This window comes from Rana temporaria, chromosome 12 (genome assembly GCF_905171775.1).
Source record: "Rana temporaria chromosome 12, aRanTem1.1, whole genome shotgun sequence".
NCBI classification, from domain to species: Eukaryota; Metazoa; Chordata; class Amphibia; order Anura; family Ranidae; genus Rana; species Rana temporaria.
Window position 1 is genome coordinate 11475584 of NC_053500.1, and position 16808 is coordinate 11492391.

Sequence of the window (16808 nt, forward strand, 5' to 3'; positions counted from 1 at the left end):
TGCGGCAGGCGGGGCTGGGATTGGCTGTGTGACGTCAGCGGGTGTTTGCGGAAGTGAAGAGGTTGTGAAGGTGATGGCGGGGGAGCAGTACTGGCAGAGAGGCCCCGGGGCCGCCCGGGATATGGACCCCATGGACCGGTTTATGTGTCCCATCTGTCTGGAGCTCTTCCAGGATCCTGTGAGGGTGGCGTGCGGTCACATGTGAGTGCTGAGGTCACGTGATCAGGAGAACTGCAAGTCCCAGGATGGCCTGCTCTGACCCCCCAGGATAATGGGGACTGGTCTCAGTGTGTGATTTGTAGGAATTCTTCTATTATCTGGAAGGATGAGGAGAGAGAAAGTGAAGGAGATGTCAGTGACTTTCACTTCTCCCCTCATACCCGTATATGGTGCCCTATATATCTCTATGCAGAGGACCCCTGTAACCTGTGGGGGGGGGGACCTGTAACCTTGGGGGGACCCTCTTCCCTGTAACCTGTGGGGGGGGGGATCCTCTTCCCTGTAACCTGTGCGCAGGGGGGGGGGGACCCTGTAACCTGTGCGCAGGGGGGGGGGGACCCTGTAACCTGTGCGCAGGGGGGGGGGAACCCTGTAACCTGTGCGCAGGGGGAGGACCCTCTTCCCTGTAACCTGTGCGCGGGGGGGGGCCTCTCCCCTGTAACCTGTGCGCGAGGGGGGGCCTCTCCCCTGTAACCTGTGCGCGAGGGGGGGCCTCTCCCCTGTAATCTGTGCGCGAGGGGGCCTCTCCCCTGTAACCTGTGCGTGTGGGGGGGGGGACCCTCTCCCCTGTAACCTGTGGGGGGGGGACCCTGTAACCTGTGGGGGGGGGGGGGGACCCTCTCCCCTGTAACCTGTGGGGGGGGGACCCTCTCCCCTGTAACCTGTGGGGGGGGGACCCTCTCCCCTGTAACCTGTGGGGGGGGGACCCTCTCCCCTGTAACCTGTGGGGGGGGGGACCCTCTCCCCTGTAACCTGTGGGGGGGGACCCTCTCCCCTGTAACCTGTGGGGGGGGGACCCTCTCCCCCGTAACCTGTGGGGGGGGGACCCTCTCCCCTGTAACCTGTGGGGGGGGGACCCTCTCCCCTGTAAACCTGTGGGGGGGGGACCCTCTCCCCTGTAACCTGTGGGGGGGGACCCTCTCCCCTGTAACCTGTGGGGGGGGGGACCCTCTCCCCTGTAACCTGTGGGGGGGGGGACCCTCTCCCCTGTAACCTGTGGGGGGGGGGACCCTCTCCCCTGTAACCTGTGGGGGGGGGGGACCCTCTCCCCTGTAACCTGTGGGGGGGGGGACCCTCTCCCCTGTAACCTGTGGGGGGGGGGACCCTCTCCCCTGTAACCGGGGGGGGGGGGGACCCTCTCCCCTGTAACCTGTGGGGGGGGGGACCCTCTCCCCTGTAACCTGTGGGGGGGGGGACCCTCTCCCCTGTAACCTGTGGGGGGGGGGACCCTCTCCCCTGTAACCTGTGGGGGGGGGGACCCTCTCCCCTGTAACCTGTGGGGGGGGGGACCCTCTCCCCTGTAACCTGTGGGGGGGGGGACCCTCTCCCCTGTAACCTGTGGGGGGGGGGACCCTCTCCCCTGTAACCTGTGCGCGTGTGGGGGGGGGACCCTCTCCCCTGTAACCTGTGCGCGTGTGGGGGGGGGACCCTCTCCCCTGTAACCTGTGCGCGTGTGGGGGGGGGACCCTCTCCCCTGTAACCTGTGCGCGTGTGGGGGGGGGGACCCTCTCCCCTGTAACCTGTGCGCGTGTGGGGGGGGACCCTCTCCCCTGTAACCTGTGCGGGGGGGGGGGGGGCCCCTCTCCCCTGTAACCTGTGCGCGTGGGGGGGGGGGACCCTCTCCCCTGTAACCTGTGCGCGTGGGGGGGGGACCCTCTCCCCTGTAACCTGTGCGCGTGGGGGGGGGGACCCTCTCCCCTGTAACCTGTGCGCGTGGGGGGGGGGACCCTCTCCCCTGTAACCTGTGCGCGTGGGGGGGGGGGACCCTCTCCCCTGTAACCTGTGCGCGTGGGGGGGGGACCCTCTCCCCTGTAACCTGTGCGCGTGGGGGGGGGACCCTCTTCCCTGTAACCTGTGCGCGTGGGGGGGGGACCCTCTTCCCTGTAACCTGTGCGCGTGGGGGGGGACCCTCTTCCCTGTAACCTGTGCGCGTGGGGGGGGACCCTCTTCCCTGTAACCTGTGCGCGGGGGGGCCCTCTCCCCTGTAACCTGTGCGCGGGGGGGGCCCTCTCCCCTGTAACCTGTGCGCATGTGGGGGGGGACCCTCTTCCCTGTAACCTGTGCGCGGGGGGGGCCCTCTCCCCTGTAACCTGTGCGCATGTGGGGGGGGGACCCTCTTCCCTGTAAGTCTGTGATTTATAGGAATTGATCTTTTATCTGTAAGGAATAGCAAAGAGAAAGTGAAAGCTGATGAGTCCCGTGACTTTCACTTCTTCCCTTTTATATGGGACCTTTTATAGTTCTGTTTATGGTCTCTTTATACTCTACCTATATCTCTTATCTCTTCTGTGAGGGGGTCACCTGTGCATGCTATACTGATCTCATGTGACCAGGGGAACCACAAGTCCCAGTATAGCCTTCTCCGAGCCCTGCACATACACAGCAGATGTACAGGTGGCGCTGTGGTGACTTGTTTTAATTTGTGAAACTTCTGTATGGGGGAGGAAATGGAAACTGAAAGCTGCTGAGATATGGGAGTGACTTTTTCCTGAGTACCTCTATATGGAGTGCTTTGTACCTTTTTATATAAAGGGGCCCCTTTCTCTCAGTGATGCATTATGGGTAGAGAGAGTTTACAGGTTACTTCTGTGAGTGATGATGTTCTATTGTTGCTTCTCGGAAGAAAATAGTGGGATGTGGAAATAAAATTAATGCAAGGCTCTGAATGTATGTTCCCTATGCCTTTCTATCTACAAGTTATTGTCATTCACTAAAGCTCCAGACAGAAGAGCGGATATTTATTACATCACTGATGTTGGAAGAGAAGGCCTGGCTCACAGTCTCCACTCTAATTCATCCCAAAGGTGTTCTATCAGGTTGAGGTCAGGACTCTGTGCAGGCCAGTCATGTTCCTCCACTCCGTACTCGCTCGTCCATGGACCTTGCTTTAACTAGAGAACTGGCCACAATATGTTCTCCTGCTTAGTGTGGTCAGTTTTTAATAGGGACTGGCAGGAGCACCAGGGAATTCACACAAAGGAAGCAATAAAAAGGGAACAGGAGACTATCTCTTACAAGTACATGGTACAGAAGCCACATATCAGGAATATGACGTTTTCTGGTAAGAAACGCTTTAAATTCCACTTTAACCACTTAAGCCCCGGACCAAAATGCAGCTAAAGGACCTGGCCCCTTTTTGTGATTCGCCACTGCGTCGCTTTAACTGACAATTGCGCGGTCGTGCGGCGTGGCTCCCAAACAAAATTGGCATCCCTTTTTTCCCACAAATAGAGCTTTCTTTTGGTGGTATTTGATCACCTCTGCGGTTTTTATTTTTTGCGCTATAAACAAAAATAGAGCGACAATTTTGAAAAAAAAGCAATATTTTTTACTTTTTGCTATAATAAATATCCCCAAAATATATATAAAACATTATTTTTTTTCCTCCGTTTAGGCCGATACGTATTCTTCTACATATTTTTGGTAAAAAAAAATTGCAATAAGCGTTTATCGATTTGGTTTGCGCAAAAGTTATAGCGTTTACAAAATAGGGGATAGTTTTATTGCATTTTTGTAAAAAAAAAAAATTGTTTTACTACTAATGGCGGCGATCAGCGTTTTTTATTTATTTATTTATTCATTTTTATTTTTTTCGTGACTGCGACATTATGGCGGACAATTTTGACACATTTTTGGGACCATTTAAAATGCATTGTTTGCTGTGAAAATTACAATGGTCCCAAAAATGTGTCAATTGTCCGAAGTGTCTGCCATAATGTCGCAGTCACGAAAAAAATCGCTGATCGCCGCCATTAGTAGTAAATTTTTTTTTTATAAAAATGCAAAAAAAGATCCCATATTTTGTAAACGCTAGAAATTTTGCGCAAACCAACCGATAAACGCTTTTTGCGATATTTAGAATACGTATCGGCTTAAACTGAGGAAAAAAAATGTTTTTATATATTTTTGGGGATATTTATTATAGCAAAAAGTCAAAAATATTGCTTTTTTTTTCAAAATTGTCGCTCTATTTTTGTTTAGAGCGCAAAAAATAAAACCGCAGAGATGATCAAATACCACCAAAAGAAAGCTCTATTTGTGGGGAAAAAAAGGACACAAATTTTTGTTTGGGAGCCACGTCGCACGACCGCGCAATTGTCAGTTAAAGCGACGCAGTGCCGAATCGCAAAAAGGGGCCTGGTCCTTTACCTGCATATTGGTCTGGGTCTTAAGTGGTTAAAGGAGAATTTCAGGCGAAATCTCTATTCCCCCTATGCTGTGGGGATGTGCTCTCACTGTATGAATGAATTGCTTGTTTTGTCCAAGGGCACAGGGATAAGCTTTACCGGCCCGATCCCTCGATCTCCGGAACACATCGCTTCCCCCCCCCCCCCCACATCCAGCGGTGGACTGCTCCTGCCATCCTCGCGTCCAGAGCTGGTCTGTGGACGTGATGACGTCGGGAACAGTCCATTCACAAGACTTCTGGGGGGGGGGGCGGTGCTGGGACCAGTCTTGTGCCTAATTTAAATGCTATATGCCCCCTAACCGCCTAATTTGAATTAGGTGGGCTTGCGCCGGGGGATTTGCGCTACGCCGCCGCAACTTTACAGGCAAGTGCTTTGTGAATCAAGCACTTGCCCGTAAGACTTGCGGCGGCGTAACGTAAATGAGATACGTTACGTCGCCGCAGAGATGCACCGATCTACGAGAATCTGCCCCAAAGAGATCAAATTGAAACTGAGATTTTTTTTTTCTCCCCCTGCAGGTTCTGTATGATGTGCTTCGAGCAGTGCATGACGCAGAGGAGTCCCACATGCGCGGTGTGCCGCAGCCGCCTCACTCCTGGCATAAAGGCGTCTGATTTGGAGAAGCAGATGAGGGAAACGCACACCTCTTGTAAAGGTTGTCATTCAAAGGTAATTATTGGTGGGGGAGGGATTGTCATACTTTTTCTTTTTACCATGTGTGGTGTACCTGACCTCAGAGATGAGTATTTTGTGGGTTGGATCAGAGAATGACGGGAAATTACCTTTCCTTTCTTTAGGAGCTAGAGGCCTCGTTGTGATTGGAGTGATGTTGCTATTTCTTGGTTGGATAAATTTTGATTAAACCCTGGACTCTGCATTCACTATATCTGGTCTCCCCAGGACCTTGCATTCACTATATCTGGTCTCCCCAGGACCCTGCATTCATTATATCTGGTCTCCCACAGTACACAGAACATGGAAATGCAATTATTTTAGTAAATATAAACTGGTAAATACTAGGGGTCAACCGATATAATTTCTTCAGGGCCAATGCGATTTTTTTTTTTTTCAGGCCGATAGCTGATATCAGGTTGCCGATATTTTGTACATTTTTTGAAGTTTTTATATTTACACTGTTCTTTTTAAAAAAAAATCTATTTTTTTGGAATCACTTTTATTGCTGTCACTAGGAATGTAACATCTTGTGACAGTAATAGGCGGTTACAGGTACTCTTTATGGAGAGATCTGAAGCCTATAAGACCCCCAATTATTTTTGTATAAAATGACAAAAGTACAAACCACTGCAGAGGATAGGTTAGCTGATGCATTTCACACTTTCAACAGTTCTTAGTCATAGCCACGACTAAGCACCTTCACTGTACTAATGACAGTGTATAAAAATATACACTGTCACTGTACTGATGACACTGGCTGGGAGGGGGTTAAACATCTAGTGTGATCAAAGGAGTTAACTGTGCCTAGCCAGTGTTTTTTGTGTGAGGTGCTTTTAGAGACACAAAATCCCTCCCCCCCCCCCCCCCCCCCCTTTGTCAGAATAGAGATTTGCCTTGTTTACATAGGCAGATCTCCGTTCTGTGTGTTTCACTGAGGATGGTTGGTTTGGATGGTGTGACAGTTGCAGTCCAGGCATATAACTTTTTTGAAACTGTTAGGCTGCATTCACACCTAGGCATACAAAATCGCGGCGTTTTGTCCCGCGAATTGCGGCGACAAATTGTGCGATTGTGAATGCAGCCTCACCCCCTCTATGGAGATGGTTCACATCTCCTCTGCCGAACGCCGCCTGAAAAAAAGGTCCGGGACTTTTTTTCAGGCGGCAGGCGTGGAGATGTGAACCATCTCCATAGAGGTGCATGTGTTTTCATCCCTCCAGCGTCTCGGGGCTGCTGCGGCGTCACACTACAGGCGACAAAACGCCTAGGTGTGAATGGGGGCTTAAATCAAGCGGTTTAGTTCCACTTTAACCTTCAAGAATCATGAGACCTTTTTTTATATCTGTACTACTTGGTGGCAAATGTATTTTAGACTTGGAGTCAGACATACATTCCCCTCCAGACTAGAGTGGGATTTCCCTTCCTCTGATAAAGTCCAGGGATTTCCATCCAGTGACACAATCTTTTACTTAAATAAATGATCTACTCTACAGATGCAACTCTGCAACATGCGGGCCCACGCCTCAAGCTGCTCTCAATATCAGAACTATGTCATGGAAGGCATCAAGTCGGTGACCAAGGACAAGTCAGCACACGCCAAGTAAGTATTGCCTCTAATCTGTGGCATCTATTTAGTGCTGGTAATTAAAATTTCTTGTGGGGGGGGGGGGGGCGAGTTTTTCATCCACATAAAGCATTCAGATTCTTCCTTTTAACCCCTTTTGCTGTCAGTGTTTTTGCATTATTTTTTTGCACACATGCCTAAAAAATTATTTTATGCTTACCGTGATAAAATAATAAACTTGATGGTGGACCAAAACATTAAAGTCACCATGCCATTTCATTAATTATGGTTTAAGCAGCCTGTTGTGAGGAGGACAAGCGTGGGACGCTGGCTCAGGTCTCCCGCAGCAGCCTGTGTGTGATAGTGAGCCGAGGAGGAGGACTCTCTGGAGAACGGGAGTCGGGGACACTCGCTCCACATGTCTCCTCTCCTCCTGTAGCAGCCAACTAAACACACGGCGACGCGGCTGGGATGTCGTCGGTGGGAGGCAGAAAAAGAGGGCTAACGCCCTCGGCTCAGAGGCAGGGCACAGCGTGGCGTGCAAATATCGTCGCCCCCAAAATCGATCATTTTGGTCGCAGCATTGATGCCGAATCGTGATTCATCGATGCTGCGATTAAATTCAACACCCCTAATGTCTTGGTTGGTTTGCAGTTGTGCCATACTCTTTCCATTTTCGGATGATGGATTGAACAGAGCTCCGTGAGATGTTCAAAGCTTGGGAGATTTTTTTATAACCTCACCCTGCTTTATACTTCTCCACAACTTTATCCCTGACCTATCTGGTGTGTTCCTTGGACTTCATGATGCTGTTTGTTCTTTAATGTTCTCTAACAAACCTATGAGGGCTTCACAGAACAGCTGTATTTATTTATACTGAGATTAAATTACCCACAGGTGGACTTTATTTACTAATTAGGTGACTTCTGAAGGCAATTGGTTCCTCTAGATTTTAGTTAAGGGTATCGGAGTAAAGGGGGCTGAATACAAATGCACTCCACACATTTTATTTGTAAAAACATTTGTAATTTTCCTTCCACTTCACTATGTGCCACTTTGTGTTGGTCTATTACAGGGGTAGACAACCTTTTGAGCACATTGTGCTGAAAACATTTTTCGGCACATGTGCTTTAGCAGTGGCCAATGACAGTCCTCCTCCTGGAAACAGTGACCGCCCCTCCCCCCTAGCAGAACTGCACCCAATAGCAAAAGCTGAATATCGCAGCTACAGCAAAGTTATAGAATCAAACCATGTTTCCCATCTTGTACAATTTGTGGGGGTGCAGTGCCTCCCCCTCAGTGCAGGTGCGGCGTGGGGAATTCTGAAATTGGAATGCATTAGTGTCTCACTGACACTTCCCTGCACTGCTCTGCTGATAGGGAGGGAGTTGCGTGCTGGCACAAGAGGCTACGTGTGATGCTTGTGGCACCAGTGCCGGGGGTTGCCTACCCCTGGTCTATTACATAAAATCTTTAATGCAATATATATTTAAATTTTTGGGTTGTAACATGACAAAATGTGAAAAATTTCAAAGGCACTGTAAATGATCCACTGCCAGTTTGACATTTTATGACGCATATCTGTATCTATTTTCTCCAATTTAAAGGAGCGCTGAGGTATATAATACAGTTGTGTTACTTGCGTCAAATGTATAATTTTGTCCCTGGAGGGAATAACTGTGCCTACATAAGTATCAAGCCCATCAACCCATCGTTCCTTTGTCAAATCAGGTGCTATACCCAGCCAGCGTTCCTGTGCGTTATGACATTGCCTACTGTTGCCCCCATTGTGTTTAGTTGGTTGGTGGGCTAGTTCCTTTACCACTGTGTATACGCCCACATGTGTGACTCTATAGTTGATGTGGTTTTAGTGGCACTTTAAAGTGATTTTGAAACCAGCAGTGATGATCTATGCAAGCTCAATTCACATTGGTTTCACATTCTAATTGTTATGCTTCACTGTAAGCATTGTGTGTAAAAGTTTTTACCTCAAACTTTACCTTTTTTATTATTTTTTACCTCTTCTCCCAGAGATATCCCAAACCGATTCACGTTCGTCTGCCCTTATTGCCAGAAACAGAACTTGGACCAGGAAGGACTGGTGGATCATTGTAGGAACTATCATCATAATGACCTCACACCTGTGGTAAGGCCTTGTGTTGTATTGGTGTTAAGCATTTCCATTGTAGGAAATGGTCCTATGAACACTTGCTGTGTATTCTCTTTATCAGGTGTGTCCTATATGTGCCTCCATGCCCTGGGGGGACCCTGGCTACAGAAGTGCCAACTTCATGGAGCATATCCGCCGCCGCCACAGATTCTCATATGATACTTTTGTTGTAAGTACGCTTATTTGTGTATATGCATTCATGCATCACCCAGTGCCAATTGTTTTGTGTACTTTTAAGGGGTATGACGTTCCAGGGTTAAATCTGGAATTCAGGAGAAATAGAAATGCGGAAGCTGTGCACAAAAATAAGGTAAACGGAGCAAATGACTCTCTGCATCTGATCTTTTGCCCAATACTGACTTACCCAGCCTTGTTCTGCACTGTGTGGAGGTAGTCATCTATTTGAAGGAACTGGGCTTTTCTTCCTTGTGTCCGAGCTGCCCCCCTTATGACTGGTGGGGGAATGATCAAGCAGCAGCAGAGGAGGCACAGATCTACAGAATAGATTAGGGGTACCGATTTAAAATTAATGAAGGTCTGGTTGGCTCCCTTACATTGACCCCCCCCCCCCCCCCCCTCAAATCACAGCTCATTCCTCCCTCTCATCATAGCACTCCTTGCTGTACAACACAGCCCCCCTTGCATTGGCGTAAAATGAAGGATGGATGGCCGCACTCCAAACCAAACAGGTTGTCTTTATTTAAACGAACAGCAAAAACATACCAGATCACAGAAACAGGAGGATAACCGACGTTTCGCACTGACTTAGTGCTTATTCATGGCCATGAATTATCCTCCTGTTTCTGTTGCTGTGATCTGGTATGTTTTTGCTGTTCGTTTAAATAAAGACAACCTGTTTGGTTTGGAGTGCGGCCATCCATCCTTCATTTTACACCAATGCTTGCCTAGTGCACTGCCAGCACCCTTGGAATCCTACACCTGTGTATGACCCTATAGCAGACCCACCTTGAGCGGTGATTTTCCTTCTTCTTCTATTGCTTTTGGATTTTACAGCCCCCCTTGCCATGACAAATCACGTCTCCTCTCTATTGCTGTTGCAACACACAGAACATGGCAGGAGGTGGGAGGCTTGGCAGGGTGAGCTCCTCTTCTGTGTGTACTCGCCTGCCTGTGGCCTCTGCCCCTGCTGTTAATTTCACAGCAGGGCACAGGGTGGAAGGAACCGCAGAATTGCACGGAGGGCGGGAGCTGCCCAACTCTTGTTAACAAGCGAGTGATTTGTTGCTAGGACTGCCTTGCGTCCTAACAACCCATTGCTCACTTGGGCGGCTCCCTCTCTCTGTGCAGACCTGCCATGGGTCCCGCCCTCTGTCCTGCTGGGAATTTTTAACAGGAGCAGCGGTGGCAGCCAGGCAAGTACACACAGAAGGGTCCACCTAGGCTGCTTTAGTGGTGTGGCACCACACATGACTGTCACTTGGTCTGTGTCTGGACCGTGGTCCACCATTTGACACCTGGAATACATACAACAGGGAATTCCTTCTACTGCAGGTTCAACTTCCTCTCAAGCAAGGAGAACAATGAGCAGCACAGTAATGACATCCCCCTATCTGGTCAGGCTAGCATTTAGTGACAGCATTACCTTTTAGATCTCATCCTGCAGATATACAGCTTTGGGACTCAAAATACGGGAGTCCACTGCTGTATTCCAGGAGATATGCAAGACAAAGGGTAAATCTTTCAGGGTACGGCTTAGGCACAATTTGCTTTTCTAGGATTAGATTATGGTTAAAGCCCTCTTCTTTAACCGCTTGCTGACCACCTTAACGTAGGAGGCAGAGTGTCCCTTCTGTGCTGGATCGCGTTTCTAGTATGTGATCCAGCTATTCTGGGTAGAGGACGCGCACACACGTGCGCCAGTCGCCTCGGATGTGCTGTAAATGGTTAAAGCACAAGCCCAGCAGCTAGTCCCAGCCAATGATTGCCAGATGGGAACTGCTGATCGTGAGGAGGATCCAAGAGGATGACAGGACAGAGCTCCAGGAATGTAAACAACACAGAGCTCTGTCCTAACGGCGAGGATGTGCCTGGTTTTTGTTTCACTGCTAAGCAGGGAATAAAAACCGGCACATCCCTTAGTAAAAACAGCAGACAGTAAATGCACCAAACACTGTTAGACCCCCATACACACTATGCAGCTTTTGTTGTCCTGATTCCCTTTAGATTTACCAATGGGCCCGCCTGATTGCATACAAAGTGAAACTCTTAAAGTTTGATCTCATATTATATTATTTTATAGTATGTCCACGATCAAAAAAACTTTCCTCATTATATGGTTTTGGTAAATCTGAAGGAAAAAAATCTTCAGAAAATTTGTGTAGTGTATATCCAGCTTTAGGCACACTTTAAACCTTTAATCACTATAGATGTTATCGCCTTCGTGCCCAGCGTCATTAGTACAGTGACGGTGTATAATATTAGCACTGATCACTGGAATGTCACTGGTGAGGTCAGTCAGTTCCCACCAGCATCCGTCCAGTTATAGGTCACTAAACTTTGCCATTAGTATTATAAAATGGGGGGAAAAACACACACACACACACACACACACACACACACACACACACACACACACGTGTGTGTGTGTGTTTTTTTTCCCATTTTATAATACTAATGGCAAAGTTTAGTGACCTATAACTATGTTAGTAACGCACACACACACTATCCTATCTATCTATCTATCTATCTATCTATCTATCTATCTATCTATCTATCTATCTATCTAATAAATAAATTAGTGTGTGTGTTAATATACACTTATTGGGATTTTTTGCTTACCAAAGACATGTAGCAGTATACATTTTGACCAAAATGTATTAAGCATTTTAATTTATTTTTCGTTACGGGATATGTTTTGTAGTAGAAAAACTGTTGGGTCTTTTTTCGTTTCATATAATTTAAAAAAAATTAAAAACCCAAAAAGTGATCAAATGCCACCAAAAGGAAGTTCTATTTGTAAGAAAAAAAATGTATACAAATTTGTTTGCATACAGCGTTGCATGACTGCACAATTACCAGTTAAAGTAACTCAGTGGCAAATAGAAAAAAACAGCCTGGTCATGAGGGGGGGCGGGGGGGGGTAAAACTTTCCAGGGCTGAAGTGGTTATTTAAAAAATGGTCTGTAATATTTACTCCAGCCCTGCTTTGTGTTCTTTAGGATTATGAAGTGGATGAGGACGCTATGATGCGAGAAGCGCTGGTGCGATCGTTGATGGATAACTGACGGTAGCACCACCTGAAGCCGTACACAATGAGCTGGCTCCACACAACATGCTGGGACATCTCAGCAGATCAATGACATACATATTGGCTGTGGCCTTGTGACAAAACTTTATTGCTGATAGAATATGAAGTTGGGGTTCTCTTCCAGAGAGGGGATTGTATCAGGTTACCATGTGTACGTGTTGTGTGTGTGTGTGTGAACCCACCAAAACCTGGACCTTCATGGCACCCTTTTCAATAAGTATACACTAAGTTTAAAAACAAGCATTTACAGTAGATCTAAACCCGGTGACCAAAATTACATATCTTTTAACATATTAATATACATTTAAATGTATTTATCAATACTTTTAAATATGCAGCTTTTATTAAAAAAAATAAAATAATATTTTGGTGATCATACCATGAGGATCCTTTTTCAGGTATTTCCTGACAACTACCTCCTGTTGTGCTTCTGCTTTTGTCATCCTGGCACGTCTGTCTCTGTTGGAGACTGCAGGCGGCTGAGCCACTTTCCACCATGATGGAATAAAAAAACAGTCCAGAGCAATAATGTGCCACCGACGTACGAGAGTGGAGACAAGAAGTGGCTGAAACAGGCTATAAGAAAAAAAATGTAATTTTATATAAAAAAAAAAAGCAAATCTTTACAGTACTTTAGCAAACTAAATAATCCAATTGTGTAATTTTTATATGGGAAAAAAAGCAAATCATTTCAGTACTGTAGCAAAATAAACGAATTGTGTAATTTTATATTTAAAAAAAAAAAAAAGCTAATTTCAGTACTGTAGCAAACTGAATAATCCAATTCTGGTTTAGATCTACTTTAACTTGTGCTTACTCTAACACTAGAAAAATCAGCACAAGGGACATAACTTGCAGCCAGTAGGATGTGAACCTCTGCTGTTGGTAGTGTTCCGCTCCGCCCTGATTTTGGCTTCCCCTAGGCTTAGAACTTGTCCTAAAAACAAAGTAAATGAAAAGTAACAGTATAAGAAGCTAAATAAGGTTGTCGTTTTTTTTATTTTTTTCCCCGCAATGCCACAATATGTTGATCCAGCCCTCCATTATCCGATGCAAACAAAGTTTTCCTCTGAAAATCGATCATTGCATTGGATTAAGCTGCACTGCAGCCACCCCGCAACTGTGTACATTGCACGTGGTTGCAGTGATGCTGCATTTAGGAGGTTAAAGCAGGTGGTGAGGGTGCAACATATTGATTCTCCACCACCTGTCAAATGCCTTTTGAAAAGCGATCTGAGCATGGATTGTTTTTCGGAGGAGCAGGAGTCCTCATCGCTATTACGAACAAGTCCTAAAGAAGCATTTCTGATAGTACGGGAATGGGAGTCAGGATTAAAAGTAACATGCATACATATTAACACGTGTACACACAAACACACACCAGCATTCCCACCTGGGGTTGGGCACTCGGGCACTAATCATTAGACTCTGAGATGAATGGGGTCATACATACAAGTGCCCTATATCCAGAAATACTATTAAAATGATTGTAACGTTCTCATTTTTTTATTTTTAAACCATAAACATGTTTATACTTTCTTTGCTCTGTGCAATGGAATGGAATTGCACAGAGCGTCCCCGAACCTCTTTTTCTTAGGTGTGCTGTCAGCGTTTCTGGCTGCTCATCCCGGTTTGCAACAATAGTAACTTGCTTCCTATTGTGGCACACCTGCGGGCTCGATGCCGAGCAGCACTGCCTGTGTCCACAGAAGCACACAGCGCCCCTCCACCCACAGTTCCCTCGTCATAGGATTTTACTTGGAGCCTCCGCAATGCCTTTGAGAGCAGGAAGTGAGGGAAAAGAGCCACAGCACCGGATCAAGTGAGGACTCGGGTAAGTATTAGGAGGGGGTGAAGGCGTGATACTTTTACCTAAACCATTTTTACCTTTTAATACAAGGTAAAAAAATGTTTTAGGCTTTAGAACCACTTTCATTTTTTGTATTCGTCATTACTCTTACTTTAGATAGTGGATCCCTAGCCCAGGTGTTCTTTAAATAATAATCCTTTCTAAAGGACTGGAACTTCTGAGGAAGTACTGCTAGTTGTTCCAACCCTGTCAGGCTGGTGATAAGGGCACACCACATATCGGCCAAACAATTTGCGAGGCCATTTTGCAGTAATATTGGTTGAAATATATTAAAGCCAGGCAGAAAGTCGGATAAACACTCCAGACAGCTGTTACAGATTTTTGGTGCTGGATTTGGGACAGCGGACAGGTAAGTCAGGCAAGGTCAGGGCTTGGACAAGGGGTGGGCAGGAGGGTTGGTTTACTGTAGAGATGGGGGCGCCATGTTGCAAGGCTGACAAAAGCAGTGGCAGTGATCGCTGGGTGTGGGATCCCCTGAGCTTGCCCATCATGATCTGGGGGGGGCACAGTTTGGCATGTTTGCCCTGGGCACTGGCTGACCTTGTCCTGACCACTAGGCAAGGATCACTGCTTTTGTAGAAATTATTATTCAGACAGGAACTGTGGGTTCCTCGTAATATATATTGTTTTAATGGAGAACTTCTTTAATATTCAGTCTTTAGTGTAGAGCTTTGTACATGGGGGTGTCTACCATCCACACTACTGGAGGCATTTTGAGGCCTAGGCTACCCCCCGAGCCTATACATTTCCTAGGATTTAGTGATATCACCACTCCAGAGATCTGGTAGACTTCATTCTTCCCAAGCACTGGCACAGTCCTCATAACGTCTTCCTTTATTGTATGCCGCCAACAGGTGCTCTTTCTGCTTCTGATATCAGGGAAAAGCTGAAGTTACCATCTTGTTTTTACGTGTGGTTTTTAATAAGTTTATATGTTTTGGGTTTTTACCTGTGCTTCAGGAGCGATGAGTGAAGATGAGTTCTATTTTTTTGTTAGTTTTTGTCTGTAAAATCCGAAGCCTCAGGAATAGTTGTCGTTTCTGCCTTGGCATAGTTTTCTTGGTTACTATCCACAGAACAACTTGGGGTTTTCATTTAATTGGATGTCCACCTAAAACTTTTTTTTTTTTCTTCTTCTTCTTCTTCTTCTTGGTCTGTGGAAGGATTAGAACATTTTTAATAATTTTATCTGGGGCTCCTCCATTGGAGCGATTTTCCCTCATTTCCGTCCTTCTGAAATTTTACCAGGCGGAAAAAGAGTGGAACAATCTAATCGCAACACAGAGAGAATTAAAAATGCCTTGCAGTAATAGAGTAGAGGAAGGCTAGAACCCCTGTAGAATTTGCCTTACTTCCTGTCTTGTAAAATTATTTTCGACAGGATGTGAGGGTAAATCTCTCCAGGAGCTCCTTTACACTTGTGTTCCCCGCTGAATTGCAATCCATTGTGGATTTCTTCTCAAGGGTGTTTAATAGGAGATCAAGAGTCGTTATGTCGCCTCCTCACTGCCTGTTTATAACCCCTAAATACCCACACCGCTGCTCTGCAACCATGTGCATTACACAAAGTTGTGGCATGGCACCAATAAGCTAAATGAGTCACTTTCAGCGGGCAGTACTGCTACACTACAATGCAACCATGTGCGTTACACAAGGTTGTGTTGCCTCCCTAATAAGTTAAATGGATAATTTTCAGGGGGCAGTACTGCCACACTATGATGCAACAATGTGCGTTGCACAAGGTTGTGTTACCTCCACAATAAGCTAAATGGGTAATTTTCAGGGGGCAGTACTGCCACACAACTATGTGCATTACACAAGTTTGTGGCGCTGCCCCATTAAGATAAATGGGTAATTTTCAGCGGGCAGTACTGCCACACTACAATGGAAAGAATTGCGGTGGTGGCATGTGTCTTCCCCCTGTCCACTGCCTTTGCAATTTGGTTGGGGAAGGGGAGGGGGTGTGTGGAAAAATGCATGTTTTTACTGCTCCCCCCCCCCCACAACCCTCTTTTTCTGAATGCACCCAGTGAAATCCACTGAAGAAACTTCGGCTTCTGGGTGCCTAGCACAGGCTGTTATCCAGCTGACCCAAATTTTGTATGTATTTTTAGCGAGTGCTTATTTAAATGTTATTGTTTAACTTTAATGGCCTGTTCGCTTCTACTCAAGGCTTTAACTTTCTGTACAGTAGACACAATCGGAAGTAAGAAAATATCTTTCCTAAATGAGGGAAATTGTCATTGGAATAATTTCCTTCTGTTCCTGTTCTGGTGACAAAATAAATATTATTTTATTTATTTCCCAGTCAATTTCAGTCTTGAAGAAATGGCCACCAGTACACATAGTGATGGTGAATTTCCCCATAAGGAATACCCAGCAGGGGTTCTAACTCTTCTCTATTGCACCCACAATTTAAAAAAAAAATGTCTCTACATGCACTTTACAATAGAAATTTGCAAATCTTTTCTTTCCCGTACCTGGCTGGAGGCTGATAGAATGAAATGGATTCCCTTACACCTCTGATCCAGGCTCCCTTGGGGTGTAGTACAGGCAGTCCCTGAGTCACATACATACCACTCATACTTACAAATGGAGGGAGACAACAGGAAGTGGAAGGAAATTTACCCCTAGGAAGGGAAATTCACTCCTGTAAGGCCAGTTTCAGCGGACATGTTCGGTCGTCTTTACGAACGACCGGACAATTTTCCGGCGGATCGGACAGGCTTCCAGCGGACAAATGTTTCTTAGCATGCTAAGAAACCTGTCCGCTGGAAGCCTGTCCGTCGGACATGTTCGGTCGTCTGTACAGACTCCCCGTACATGTCCGCTCGGCCAAAAGCCCTCGCATG

The 16808-nt window shown here is 46.7% G+C and overlaps 1 protein-coding gene across 1 annotated transcript; it reads left to right on the plus strand.

Annotated features, from left to right (window-relative positions):
* On the plus strand, window positions 1-16254 carry RNF114 (ring finger protein 114). The gene is made up of 6 exons (XM_040331379.1): window positions 1-201; window positions 4928-5078; window positions 6578-6684; window positions 8680-8794; window positions 8880-8987; window positions 11998-16254. The coding sequence occupies exons 1-6, from the start codon at window positions 74-76 to the stop codon at window positions 12061-12063; spliced, it is 675 nt and encodes a 224-aa protein (XP_040187313.1). The 5' UTR covers window positions 1-73; the 3' UTR covers window positions 12064-16254.
* Window positions 16255-16808: the final 554 nt, after the last annotated feature.